The 14566-nt window shown below is 61.2% G+C and overlaps 1 protein-coding gene across 1 annotated transcript in view; it reads right to left on the bottom strand.

The window, feature by feature from the left end:
• Positions 1 to 7669, bottom strand: part of AGAP3 (ArfGAP with GTPase domain, ankyrin repeat and PH domain 3) — a 97058-nt gene extending 89389 nt beyond the window's left edge. Inside the window, exon 1 of the mRNA XM_025193515.1 lies at positions 7470 to 7669. Within this exon, the coding sequence (XP_025049300.1) occupies positions 7470 to 7500 (31 nt within the window). The 5' untranslated portion in view covers positions 7501 to 7669. The remainder of the gene's footprint in view (positions 1 to 7469) is intronic.
• Positions 7670 to 14566: the final 6897 nt, after the last annotated feature.

Below are 14566 nucleotides of genomic sequence, written 5' to 3'. Positions count from 1 at the left end.
AGGGTCAGAAGGGACCTAATAGATCTTCTAGCCCGACCCCCCGCCAGGGCGGGAGAACAACCCAAAAACACAAACAAAACCACTCACCCTAAAAACAAAAACGGGACTCAAATGAGTCCAGCCAGGTAGGTATCCAGCCTCTTCTTAAAGATCCCCAGGGTAGGGGCCAGCACCACCTCCCTTGGAAGTTGGTTCCAGCTCCTAGCCGCCCTAACTGTGAAGTAGTTTTTTCGGATGTCCAATCTGTACCTCCTCTCCATCAACTTGTGCCCATTACTCCTTGTTATGCCAGCGGGGGCTAGGGGAAACAGCGTCTCCCCCAAACCCTTCTGGTTCCCCCTAGTGAGGGGGAGTCCCAGGACCAAGCCCTGTGGGACCCCACTGCCCACACCCTTCCAGGTCGAAACCAACCCATCCACCACGACTCTCTGGGTGCGACCCTCCAGCCAATTCGCCACCCACCGGACTGTGTAGTCATCCAAGTCACAGCCTCTTAACTTGTTCACCAGTATGGGGTGGGATACCGTATCGAAGGCCTTCCTGAAGTCTAAGTATACGACATCCACCCCTCCTCCTGCGTCCAGGCGTTTCGTAACCTGGTCATAAAAAGAGACTAGATTGGCCAGGCATGATCTGCCTGCCACGAACCCGTGCTGGTTTCCCCTCAGCATAATTTGTCCTGCCGGGCTCTCGCAAATGTGACCCTTGATAATTTTTTCAAAGACTTTGCCAAGGATGGAGGTGAGACCCCTGTCTAAAGCAACCTGGCAGACTCTTCCTGCGCGGCACTGGACCAGCCAGCAGGGACGATCTGAAGGTCCTTCTGGCTGGGAACGGGGACCCTGCACCCTTTGGGTCAGCACCCCCTTCCCTGCTCCTCAGCAAGCCCACGCATTTCTGCTGCCGACCCCACGTCCCAGCGGGGTCCGACTGTGGGGCTGGGGCCATGCCAACAGCCCCGGCTGGGTAACTCTACGGGACGTTACCCCCAAGCAGCAGCACCTGCGAGGAGGTCAGGACGGCGATGCCGAGCGAGGCGGCTGGGAACGCAGAAGAGGGCCCGGGCTCACTGCAAGGATCTGCACAGAAAGGCCCCAAAAGCACCTGCCCCCCCTTGCAGGCCAGACCCGCCGGGGCACGGGGAGCAGCTGCTCATCGATGCCAGGCCTCGGCTTCACAAGGCCTGCGTCTACCCTCGCCCCATTCAAGCTCATTACGGACCTTGAACTAGCTCCCCTGAAAGGGCACGACGAGACACCAAGTCCCAGCAATCGGGGAACGCCAAGCCCCGCTGTCCGCACAGGCTGGACTCGGCCCCTCGGCGCGTCCTCGGTGCGGTGGAAGCCGCCATACGTGATCGTGCCACCGCAGACGTACACGATGCAGACGTGCAAGGGGCTGCAAAGGCAGCTAGGAGTCCGGCACTCCCGAGCATCCAAGAGTCGGACCTTGCCGCCACGGCCGTAGGATCAGAAAGAGCCCAAGAGCCGCGGAAGCTGAGGAGGTCACGTCTCGTCCAGGATCAGGCATCCAAACCAACCCAGACAAACCATCGTCTAAACTCTACGCAGGACATCCCCACAGCAGAGCACAGGCATCGATGCACACAGATCATCCCCCACCAGTGGCTGCCCAGTCGCTCCTGGACACCTCCAGCAACGAGAGCCCCCCCTTCCCGGGCATCTCTCCCACGGCCCCCCTGCTCTGACACTGCAGAAGCGTTTCGTGATCTCCAGTCTAAACCAGCTTTGCTGCAACTTCCAGCCATTGCTCCGTGTCCTGCTCTCTGCATCAGGAGAGGAAAGGGCTTTCCTGCAGCCGTGTCCCTTCAGCGAGACTCCCTTGAGCACCAGCCCATCACACCTGCCCCAGCACCCACGCCCGACCTCTGCCCCAGCCCTGCAGCGCAGACCCCCCGCACGAGCCACGCTCAGGCCAGCAGCGGGTCCCCAGGTGTGCCAGGGGCGGGGGCACGTCCTTCTCCCCTGCAAACCGGCAGCAGCTGCCTTCAGCCATCTCTCAAAGAAGGGGCAAGAGGCCACGAGCCAGGCATCAAGCCCAAAGGTCCCCCTAGTACTCCCGGGACTTCCCCGAGCAGGACAGGCCATGGCCCCGGCAGCCACTCAAGCTCCACTCCTGAGACGTCCCTGCCTGGTTGTGACTGCATCTTCCTGAGGAACAGACACGAGAGGGAGCGCAGCCGCCCGACCCCGAGCCACTCGCATCGGGCCAGGAAAGGCGAGTCTTCGGGCAGGACGGCTTCACCCAGCACAGCTCCGCAACCTGACGGGCTCAGGCCGAAGCCTCGCTGGAGCATGGGGCAACAGGCCAGGACGAATGCATGGGTGGGCAGGAGGGTGGCCCGGGGTCCTGCAGGGCTCGGCGCCAGCTCTGCACCCCGGGAAGGCTCCCTCGAGCCAGCAGTGCCGAGGGCGAGCAAGAAGCAGAGCTGGCTGTTGCACCTTGGTGTCCCCAGCTCTGAGCTGTCCCGGCCCCTGCACCCCTTCCTGCCTGGGGGGATCCATGCCCCGCTCGCCCCGACAGGCAGGAAGGTCCAGTGCGTGGGCAGATGGATGCAGGGTGTGGCGGGCCAGTAGGGGGCGCTCCTGTGTTGAGCCGCCCACCTCCCTGTGCCCGACCACCTTCCAGGCTCCGAGTGCCTCCCTTGGGGTGCCTCCCGTCCGGCCGACCCCTTCCCTGGAGCACACCCGCTAGCCTGGGGGTCCCGCTGCCACCATCCAAGGCTCTGGACTCACTTCTGGCTCTGCGCACCTTGGAGAACACAGGCCTGATCGTCCAATGGGTGCTAGACCCAATACAGGCACTTGGGGCACTTTCCCAAGTCAGGGGCTGATTAGGGAAGCCTCCCTCAGTCCACCGACCTAAGGGGCCTCCTTGGCATAATTTAGACCCACCCCTCAATAAGTCTCCCACACCGGTCACAAAGAAGAACTTTATTGATTACAGGGGTAGGGCAGAAACAGTGTAAAAGGTAGAGCAATATCAAGAAATCTTATAGGAATATCAAAGGAATCCCATAGAGCAAACCAGGGTGGCTGAGGTAGCCGTTTCAACACGCATCTGAGCTACTGAAGCTAAATATCTGATCGGATCTCTAGTAGGTTACTCACTTGCATCATCCAGAGGTGGTTGTTGTTTCCTCTGGAGGCAGGGCACTCTTGCAGCATGCGGTGATGAGGAGAGAGCCCGTTCAGATTCACCTGGATGCCCGCATGGATAATGGCTGCCCTTCTTCCTGGCCCAGGCCTTTTTATCCCCTCTCTGACCTCAGCAGCCCGGTCCAACCGAAGCTGCCAATACTGGCCACAAGCCGACCCATCTCCCAAGCATCCCTGGCTACCTGGGCCCGTGCGCAGGGCCGGGTCTTCCCCCGCCCTGCCCAGGTGACCAGAGCATCGCCTCCCAGGCGCCAGGCTTTTGTCATGCAGACAAGATGGGAGATCCCCGCTGTGAGGGATTCAACACCAGCCTCTCAGGCTGGCAGAGACGGGTCTCTGGAGAGGGGCACCGACGGTGGCATTTCTGCCACACAGGGCACCTGGGCTCTGCTCCCTGCCCTGCCACAGACTCTCCCCGCATGCCCCTGGGGTGTCCCTTAGTCTGCACCTCAGCCTGGCCTCCGGCCCCAAGCCCAAGGGAGGAAGCCCCGTGAGCCTGGCCTGGCCCTGGACTCTAGGATCCTGCCCTCGCTCAGGGGAGCCTCCTCCCCATACAGCCCCGAGCACCCCCACGGCCTCCAGCCCGCACCAAGCGGCAGATGGCAGCTCCCAGGGGCTGCGGGGCCCAGCTGCTCAGCAGACTCGCCTGTGCCGGGAGGCTCTGCACCGCCTCCCGCAGCCCCGCCAAAGCCAGCAGTGCCAGCTGTTCTTTTATGTCCTGGTCAGGACTGGGCTCCTGGGTCCCTCGGTCTGGCCAGGCCTGGGGAACATTTGCGCAGACAGTTGGGAAAGAAGTGGTCTGGGCAGGGACCCAGGGACCGGAACGGAGCCCACCTGGAAAGCACCAGAGAGCTCAGGGAGGGATGAACCGGCACGGTCCCCTGCCTCTCTGGGCATGTCACAGGTGCATTTTGAAGCCCATCGGTTGCTTTATCAAAAAATCTCCACACCGATGCCATGGATGCAAGATCTGCTCTCCAAACTGCTGTTTGCTGCATTTCCTCCCTTTAATTCTTGACCAGTCCAGTCCTGCGTTAGCCATCTCGCTGTTTTGCCTGGGACGCACGTCACGCTGAGAGCCGTTATTACCCAGATCATCTTACTGACCCTTTTTAAGCACTGGCACTTTCCATCCTTTGGCACCAGTATCCCAGGAGCTCCAGAGAGCTCCTCGGCCTACTCTTTTAAAACTCATGGACACGAGCTATCCACGGCTGGTTTCGCTTTGCGAGCTGCCGTTTGACAGCCTCCGAGTTGCCGTTGAAGCGGAAGGTGTTTCCTTCCCATCCTGCCGTACGATTGTGTCACCTGGCGTTTTCCCAAGCAGAGCACAGACCTATTTACTGAACGCTTCTGCCTTGTCACAACGACGCAGCCAATTCCTACTGCTTGCATCTGCCGGTAGTAACGAACAAATGCCATTACTGGGATTCACTTTGCTCCGTCCCTCCCATATCGATTTTCTAGTTTCTAGCTTTGATTTAGATTCACCGACATCGATGTCTGCTTTTCCCCCCATGCATTAGTGCTCTTGTTGCATAAAGGTGGGTCCGTTGTTCCCTCCAACCCAGGCTGACTCCAGAACTGGAGTGGCCTCCTAACTCAGTTGCATGACCTTGGCTCGTGGGCACCTGGAAAGGCTTTCTTCATCAACTTCCAGCTCTCAACCACATCCCTCTATTTCAGGTTTTCCTCCCAGTTGTTTGGCTTACAATTATTTTCCGGGTTGTGAAGCTGGCCCTTCAAAGTGCCCAGTATAAGCGGTACCAGTTTGGGCATAACCCACACGACCAGTCAGGGTTACTTGTCGTGAAGAACGTGGCAATTTCACGCTTATGAACCACGTGAGTGCTCGGTCTCCCCTTGCACCGTGCCACCAGCCGCTCACAGCCGGGTGGACCTGGACCGGGGCAGTGGCTGGCAGCATGCTCACTGCTCTCTGGGCGTGCCTGGAAGATGAGAGCCCAGCACAGCTCACCCCACTAGCATCAAAGACACTGACTGAGGGCTTGAACAACCTTTGCACCAGTGATACCTGCCGTGCGACGCAATGGATTTGCCCTGAACGATTCCTCTTTTACCTGCTTCCATTCCCTTGTTATCTGGGGTCGCTGCAAGCAACCTCCTTGCAAGCACTCAGCTGTGCCTGGAGCCAGCCCGGGTCTCTGCAGGCTCCTGGTGCCCTGCTATGCCCCCGGCACACCTGTTCCTCGGGTCAAGGAGGTCCCTCCATGCATCTGTGCAGCCCCCCCGGGTAGCTTGTTGCACGCTACATGCTTTGATGGTAGGAATGGCGACACCGGTGCCAAAGGACTGAATGCCACAAGTTACTTGATTCCAGCTAGCGCAAACCCCAGCCACTCAGCTCAGAGGCACGGGGCTCTGCAAACCCATCGCCGAGCGCTGCTGGTTGCACCCAGGTCTCTGCCCCTAGCAATGACGGTGACTCCACGCCGGGCTCTGATGGAGCACAAGCCTGCTGAGCAGAGACAGCAGGGTGCTTTCCCACAGCTGGTCACAGCCTGCAGACCCCGTGGACACAGGCAAGAGGAGACCCTCGGCCGCCCTGCCAGCGGGGCCAAGGCGGCATGGGGGAGCCGACAGAGCTCCCTGCTCCGAGCGGCGTTGCAGCCAGGTCGAGAAGGGGCGCAGACTGACTGCCGTAGCGTGGCTGGCAAGGCAGCCAGTGCCCACTGCCTCTACCCTGCACACAAGAGGGTAAGAGGAAAGGCAGGAGATGCTTTGCTCATTTTACCAGTATAAATATAGCCCAGAGGCACTCGGAGAGCAAGCACAGACCCCCCCACCAGCTGCACCACTCTTCCTGCAGACTGAGCTTGCAGAGCGCCTGCAGTGCCTGCCTGCCCCGCACTGCACGTCCTTCTCCCCCTCCTGCAGACCCCGTCCCCCGGCTGGCCCAGGAAGCGATGCTGTGATGCCGTCAACACGGGGGCATGCACTGTGCTCAACACCCCAACTCGGAGCCCGCTCACCGCAGCGCGACCTTCCTGCAGCGCTCCAGGGCCTTGCTTGAAGCTAATGGACACCTCTTGCAAAGTCCAGTATTCGCGTCCTGGCTGAGCCCCACTTGCAGCACAAACCTCCCGGTTATTTCAAAGCAGGGAGAAATTCCCTGCCCCACCTTGGGACTGGTTCTGCACTGCCCAGGCACGGTGCTGGGAGCCCCCACCCCAGGGTCCCGTACCAGAGAAAGCAGGCCTGTTTGCCATGCCCCCCCAGAAACTACAGCGCCTGGCAGGAGCTGCTCTCAAGGTGCCGGTGGGGCTCACTACAACCCCCCCATTGCCGGTGCGTGCAGCAACCGAGGCCTGGCAGCTGGAAGGACCTTGCCCCTGCAATCGGGGGTTCACACGGTTGGGGGTGGGGGCATCTCTGCCTTGATCAAGACTGAGGCAGCTCAAGCGTCGGACACGGACGTGAAGCGCCTGGCCTCCGGTGCCGGGGGTCCAGGAGCTGCACCGAGTATCCTCGTCAGAGCCACAGCGATGCTGCACCGCAGGCCAGGGTACCACCCGCGAGCACGGCAGCAGCGAGAACCTCTTCAGCTTATTGAAGTCCTCTGAGCCACACAACCCCTCTCCGCCTGGGACCCGGGCTCATGCCCACCTCGGTGCCAGGAGACCTAGGATAGCCGCGGCCACGACCCGCTGGGGCAACTACCCAAGTCCAACAACCTCCCCCAGGAGCTGCAGCCCCACAGGGCCTCCGCACAGCTCCTGCTGTACCAAACCCCTGGACAGGAGTGGCAGACAGCCGAGCCCAGGGCTGCCCGGGATGATGCTGGAGCACAGGACCACGGCAGCACTGGGTGCCCCGGTGCAGGACAGGGAAGGGAGCTGGTGCAAGCCCTGGGCTGCGCCCTGGCCACCCTGGTGCGGGCAGGGACCGCCCTCGGTTGCTGCATGCTTGGAGGACCTCAGAAGAGGCCTCCCGCCCCATGCCACAGAGACAGGAGCAAAACCCACCGCGGCGGCCAGCTGGACACAGGGGAACAGCTCCTTCATGGTCCCGAACCTGGGAATGGGTTTCACCCTGGACGCACAAACGGGACCCTCCAGGCAGGTCCTGGAGAGGCCTCGCAAGGCACAAGTGCCTCCCTGCCAAGCCCGTGCCCCTCCTGGTGCGCCCACCGGCAGATGCCTCAGGCAGAGGGTAAAAAATAAACCCCCCAGAAGCCAAATAAAGCCTCTGTGGAGATATCTTCCAAGGGTGGGGAATCATGATGGCCGTGACGGGCTGCTCCAGTGCCTGGTTCCCCGACCGTCAAACCTGCGTGCCGTCTCTTGGCTGCATTTGTCATTTGTGCAGCTCCGGCTTCCGGGAACTGGGCCGCGTCCTGCCGCTGCCTGCCGAATTCACCTCCGTTCCCTGTTTGGGGCAAACCTGGAGACACGATGCAGGTTTTCCAGCTTCACCTCATTCCTGCGGCTCCCTCCCGAGCCCTTTCCGATGCATTGCCATCCTTTAAACAACTTTGGAGGGCAACACTGCATGCAGGACGCACGAAAGGTCTCCGTAGGCAGAGGTAACCCCACCCCGCAGCCCCCGGGGATACCCCAGGTCACACTGGGAGCTCGCGCTCAGCTGGTTTTTATCATGAATACAAGCGCTTTTCAGTCACGGGCTTCCAAGACACGTCCCCGTCCCACACCCAACCAGCGTGTCACTTCCAGACGTGTGGCCTCACGCTGGTCGCCAGCACATGCACAGGTTGTGCCGTGGGATGAAGTGACTTGCCCAAGGTCACGCTGGAAGTCTGGCAGGGCTGGAACCGACACGGGGCTCAGCCCAGGACCAACCTGGTGTCTCCGACTCCAGAACAAGGGAAACGTCATTAGCTTAACTCGTGCATTTGCTGGTTGAACGCCAGGAGCTCCCGCTCAGCCCAGGGGAGACAAAGGCAGCACCTGTCAGGGCCAGCACTACGGGCTCCCCCGAGATGCATCCACGGCCTCTCAGGCAGCCCCCAGGGAGCGACCGAGGCCCAGCCAGGTCCTCCCTGAACATGCGGTCGCCCGGCTCCAGCTCTCCGGGGACTCACCGGCTTTGCTTGCCCCTGCAGCAGAGCCTCAGCAGGACCGCGAGACGCGGCTTGTGGTGCAGCGAGAAGACCCCCGGCTCCTGCTTTCTGTCCTAACCTGAGCCAGGGTTCGCCCCACACCAGGACAGCAAGGCGCACTCTGGACAACCACGGCTCGGCTCTGCCATCTGGCCCCGACCTGTGCCTCGGTCTTTCGACCACGGTGCCCGTTCTGGGACCAGGGCAGGCAGCCCTGCCAGGCCGTCAGCACTCGGCCCTGCCATCAGTCACGGGGCTGGAGGCCATGCTGGCTCACAGACCACAACCTCTGCCCGGAGGCGGTGGCCGGACCAGGAGTCTTCCAGGCTCCAGGGCAGGTCCAACAAGGGTCCGGCCCAGACCACGGTGCCGGGAGAAAGGCTTCGGCTTTGCAGAGCAGGAGCATTCACACCACGGCGCTGGCATCCTAGAGCCTCGGGGCTGCCAGCTCCGCACTGAACGGCCTCTCCGTCAGCTCCTCCTGCCACCCTGCCCTGCTGCGGGCAGCTAAATTTAGCGTGTGCACATCTGCTGCTACCCCAGGCCCGAGAAACCTGGCCCCGTGCCGCATGCCTGCCATGGTCACGGGCACATTCCTGAGCCCCTTCCCAGTGGGTGAGGAAAGCAGCCCCCTCCCACCCGCCCGGCGCAGCGCAGCGCGTGCAAGCCCCAGCCCTGCCCTGGGATGAGAACAACGCCTGAAAGACGGGAAGGAAATTCCTTGCCTTGCCCCCGGCCCCGGCAGAACATTGCAAGGGCTCCATTGCACCCAGCAGCGGCCGAGCCTTGCAAGCAGCCATATCGGGGGCTAGAGCAGATGGACGGCCAAGGCCAGGACCCTTCTCCAAAGCTCCAGCTGCCGCCGCAGGGCAGCCCTGAGACCCGTCTGAGGCCAGGGCAAAGCCTCCTGCACCCTCCACCAAAGGAAAGCAACAGTCCTGGTGCCCCTTTGTTCCTATGCAGACCCCGATCCAGCTGCACATGCAAGACCCCACATGCTTCCCTGGGAGGCTGCTACGCGGCACCGGCGAGGCAACCCAGAGCAGGGGCCACGCTCCTCACCGGGGGCCCGTCCAGCGGGCAAGGGGCACGGCATGTCGCGCCGGGCAGCCTCGCTGCTCTGCGTTTGCCAGCCGAGGCCAGTGTCCCCTCCTCTCCTTGAGCTAGATCCACAGGTCCCTGGCCGCGGGCGAAGGTGCCAAATGTAGGGTGACGCATTCAATTAGATTCACCGCTAATGAGATTTCCTGCTACTTTGCTGCTTAATTAACTGGTGAGAGGCATGGGTGCCCTCGAAGCAGAGGGCAATAGTTGGCAGGGCCTCTGCTCGGAGCACGACCCCGCGCCAGGCAGAAACCCTTGTTCCCGGGCCGCCTCGCGCCGACCGTGGCCCCTGCCCAGCCGGGGGCCCAGGGCACAGACCCCGGCTTCAAGCTGAGGCCCCAAAGCCACGTCTGTGGCTGAAATGCACGTCCCGAAGGACAGCCTGGGGCCGTGCCGGGCACGCAGCCTGGGAGCTCCCCTGCCTCCCCGGCAGCAGGCACAGAGCTGCAGCATCCCTCCGACCTCCGCGCAGCCTCCGGCGCCGCGCACAGCGCAGCAGCCTGCACTACGGCCAGGCGGGCCGACGGCGATGCTCCCCCGTGGCAGCACGGAGCGGCGGGGCCGGCTGGGCACCGTCGTCCCCGTCCCTCAGCACCCCCGGCAGCTCAGCTGTCCGAGAGTGACTCAGCCCGGCGCGGCGCTCCGTGACTCAGCTGCCACCTCCCACGTGCCGCGCTGCCGGAGCCTGTCTCACCACGCTGCCGGGGAGGGAGGGAGGGAGCGGAGCCCGGGGCTGCACCTGACGCCTGCCCCACCACCTCCCCCGTGGCGCCGGGCGGGCAGGGTCCCCGCAGCCCAGCGAGGGGGAGCAGGACACGCGAGCTGGAGCCTCCCCAGCTCGGGGAAGCGTGGGAGACACGCCGGCACACATGAGACCCAGCTGGACCATGGGGTGAGGGCAGAAGCATGCTGGACACACGTGGGACCCAGCTGGGCCGTGAGTCGCAGAGCCGTGGGGCTGGCAGGGAGCTCCAGAGGTCACATCCAGCCCAACCCCGGCCCGAGGCAGGACCAGCCCTGCCCAAATCGGACACAGTCGCCCCTGCCAGCCCCGGGCATCACTCCCGCCCCTGCCACCAATGTCCTGCTGCTGCAAAGGGTGTTCACATGCACTCAAGAAAAAAGCTCACACACCCCACTGCAGAGGAAGGCAAACCTCCCCAATCCATACCAGTCTGACCAGCGGAAAAACTCTTTCCTGACCCCAGATATGGTACTGAACGTGCCCTGCTCCCAGCTGACCTGGCACTGATGCCACGAGGCCTCGCCGAGCCTGCAGGCAGCCAGGCACGTCCAGCCAGGACGTACCTGCCCTCCTCAGCTCCAGATGCCCAGCGCCGACACGGCCAAGCATGCCCCCGTTGACCATGCACAGAGGGAAGAGGATGCTCCACCGCCCCCAGCACCTCGCGGTGCCCAGCGGACCGAGTGTGGGTGAATGCACAGCTGCGGGGAAAAGCAGCCTCTGCTCCCACTGGACCCATCAGGAGGAACCACTGGAAGCCACGCGAGCCCCATCCATGACAGCCGGGACCAACCATGGAGGAGAGGGACCCGCGACTGCAACCGGGTTCACTTCCACGTGTCAAGGTCACAGGGTGCGGAAAGGACATGGAGGGGGAAGGACAGGGGCTGCCCTGCACCGCAAACGCCCCTCGCTGCTCCCGAGGCACAGGCAAGCGCAGAACCACGGGGCCCTGGACCCATCTGGATCCGTATGCGAGCTGACAGGCCCGGGAGGGCACCCACGGGGGACTTGCAACGGGAACTGCAGTCGGCCACGGCCTCGCGGGTACCAGCTCCCTGCAAGGCGAGCCAGCGGGCCCAGGAGGGCTCCCGCAGGGTCTGTTAGAGAGGTTGGATTAAAGCAGAGAACAACGCGAGTTGCTCTGTAAGCACCTCTCTGTTGTGCATGGAAAGGGAAACCCTGGTTGCGGGCACTTCTCCTTGGGGGCACACATCAGACCCGCGGGCGGGCATCATCAGACCACTTCTCTGGGAGGCACGATGAATTTCTAGCACAAAGGGGCAGGAACAGGAGGTTACTCTATGCTGGACCTCGCTCGGATGGATGAAGACGAGCCGGCAGACGCCTAGGGACCGCAGATCAAGACCCGACTGCATTTGGCCTGGGCACAGAGAGGGCTGTCCCAACAAGTACGCACGTGAACTTACTTGGTGCTTCAAAGGGCGCAACCCTCCCACAGCTGGAGAGCAGGTGAGCAAAGCCGACTGGGTGGGAAGATTAACCAAAAAACAGGAATGAAAATTGGGAGCCCTTTAAAAAAAAAAAAAAATGCTTTTTGGTAAACCAAAACACCCGCAATTCACCGTGTAAAAAAAGGACGACCTTGGCTTAAACCTCAGCCAGATTCAGCAGTAACGCAAAAGCTACAAACAGGAACTAGAAAAGGAAGAAATAACAAACAAAGAGGAAACAGCAATCGGTATAACTTGGGCACTGTCGAAAATTGATAAGGGAAGCTCAAGATGAGAGGGAAAAAAAGTGCTAAAGCCAACAGGAAGGTACTTTTTCAATGAATTAGAGACAAAACTTCCTAGAGAGGATACACATCGATAATACAGAGATGGTAAAAATGCCAATAAGAACACCGAGAGAGCACGAGCCTTCGACCAGCCCTCCTGCTCTGCATCTGGAACCAAGCAGGGCCACGTCCTCGCAGACGATGAAAACAAGAAACGATTTTCTAGACTATTAGCAACTCAGAAGGATGTCAGCATCTACGAGAGATCGATGTTTTCCAACCAGGACGTACGAGCTGCAGCGGTGCCATGCGAGAGACCTAGAGGAGCTGGCAGAGGGGCATCTGGTCTGCTGCCGATGGGCATTTTCAATAAATCTGGGAATAACGGAGAGGTTCCTGGAGCGCCAGGAAAGCGCCTACGTCACACCAACGCTCACGAGGGGGCGTGCGCTGTGACCCCAGGCACAACAGGCAGCCCGGCCCCAGTTTGCTCCCAGACAAAATAACGGAGAAGTCGAAACAAGGTTTAATTGATAAAGGAATTAATAGATAACAAAATAACTGCTACCGCCAGCACGGCCTCATGGGAAACAGGGCTTGTCAAACAAACTGATTGCCTTTGGAGGGGAGACCGCTGGCCTGGCTGATAAAGGTAACTGCAGATACAAGCTATTTGCCTTTCGGGAGGAGCGTGACCGAGTGCCACACAATGCTCTTGCTCCAGCCAGCGCCGAGCAGTTGTGAAACCACATGGGACCTGGGTTAGGACACCGAAGCACAGGAGCATTGAGTCCGATCACTGCATGCGATCCAAGGACAGCAAGAGACTTAGGCGATTTGTTCAGGTTATTAGCAAGACCGAGAGGCACCTCGATCACAGCCTGTTAGCACCTTCGGGGAGGAAACGCGGGGGCTCAAGGGCTTTCCAATCCAGCGGAGAAAGGCAACACTGGAAGCTGAAGCCAAATAAATGCTAATTAGAAAGTAGGTCCCAACTGCGAACCGTGGGGGTAATTCAGCACAGGACCGCGGGGAAGTGACGGACTCTCCGTCTCTGGACGAATCCAGGCCGGAGCCTGCACGACGATGCTGCAGTCAGCAAGTTTGTCGGCCCAAGACTGGGGTAACGAGGAGCGGAGGGAAGACCCGTAATATCCAGGACCGCAGGCTACATGAGCTAAAGCCCCTCTAATTGGGACCCCTACGAAGCCCCAGCATTGCCCGAAGGCCCCTTCCCTGCCTGGCACTAAAGCACAGCCGTCTAGTCCACCTTTAACAACCTGCCTTTGACCCCTTGCAGCCCCGGACCTGCCAGGTCCGGCTCGTGCAACGTCCGGAGCACCAGCGCCTGCCACCCCTCCAGCCCGTCCTCCGTTCTCCCCGGCTCGGTGCCTGCACCTCCCAACGGGGCCGCGCAGAGTCCCGGAGCCGTGGGGCCGGCAGGGAGCTGCAGAGCTCACGTCTGCCGGCCCCTGCCTGAGGCAGGCCCAGCCGCGTCCAAACCAGCCCAGACAAACCCCATGTCCGACCTCTCCATTAACCCGGACCCCGACCCTGCCCCAGGCGAAGCAGGGGCATCACAGAGCCGGTCTCCAGCAACCAGCCCTGCAGCCAGTCTCGCGGTTAGCACCCTCATCCCATCTCCTCCCTCCCGTCGTCTGCCTTGGTCCGGACTTTTCTGGGCATTTCGTCCTCCCTTGGCTTTGCATCACTGCCCTGGCTCTGCAATGGCACTTTCAGCGTCTCCTCCTCCTCCTCTGTGGGCATCCCGCAGGCTCTGCCCTCAGTCCCGTCTCTGGTCCTTCTGCCCGACCTCTGGACCATCTCATCCCCAAACACAAAACCCCACCGCTGCCTCCCTGCAGATCCTGCCCAGGTTTGCGCTCCACTCCAGACCCGTCTTCTCATCCCAATGCTGATCTTGGCCTGTCCCGATGATGCACCCGGGACCCGGCTGTGCAGGGGTAAAACCAAGCTCCGACTTGCTCTGCCCAACACCCCCATGTCTCCATCCCCACGGGCATTGCCAGCATCCTACCCATGCCCAAGTGCACAACGCGGGTGTCACCTGCAACACACCTGCACAGGCCAATCCTGCCAATTCTTCCTGCACCACATCTGAGACAGCCTTCCCTGTCCCTGCACACGCCGAAAGCTCAAGCGCAGGCTCTCAGCATAACACGTCTTAATTACTGAAACATCCTTGTTTCTGGCAAATCACAAAGCAGTGGGGCTGGAAGGGACCTCAGGAGGTCATGTCTAGCCCAACCCTGCCTGAGGCAGGATCAGCCCAGTGCCATCCCCAGCCTGGCTGCACCTTGGAGCGAGGTGAAAAAAACCCTGTGACACTTGTAGCAACAGGAGGGGAAAAAATTCCTTCCTGGTCCCATCAAAACCTGCCAACAGCTCTGCCACCGATGTGGTGAGACCACTGATGCCACGCAGCCCCCCAACAGCTCTACAGCTCCCCATCTGCCTCTCCCTGGCTGCTGTCTCTCCACCGCTGGACTGCCGCGGCTTAGTGTTTCTGTACAGCGCCAGGCACACCGAGGTCCCAACAGGGCTGAGGTTCCTGGACAATGCAAATAAGCAGCAGCAAGCATGTTAATGCTTCCACCTCCGCAGCAATGGATGTCTGGTTGGAGAAGGAACGTCAGTCAAACCTGCCGGCAGCTCCCTGCAGCCCGCAGCTCCCCTCACGGATGCACAACCCCTGC

This window comes from Alligator sinensis, unplaced genomic scaffold (genome assembly GCF_000455745.1).
Source record: "Alligator sinensis unplaced genomic scaffold, ASM45574v1 scaffold1660_1, whole genome shotgun sequence".
Classification (NCBI taxonomy): Eukaryota; Metazoa; Chordata; order Crocodylia; family Alligatoridae; genus Alligator; species Alligator sinensis.
This window is presented reverse-complemented; position numbering and strand designations above follow the sequence as displayed.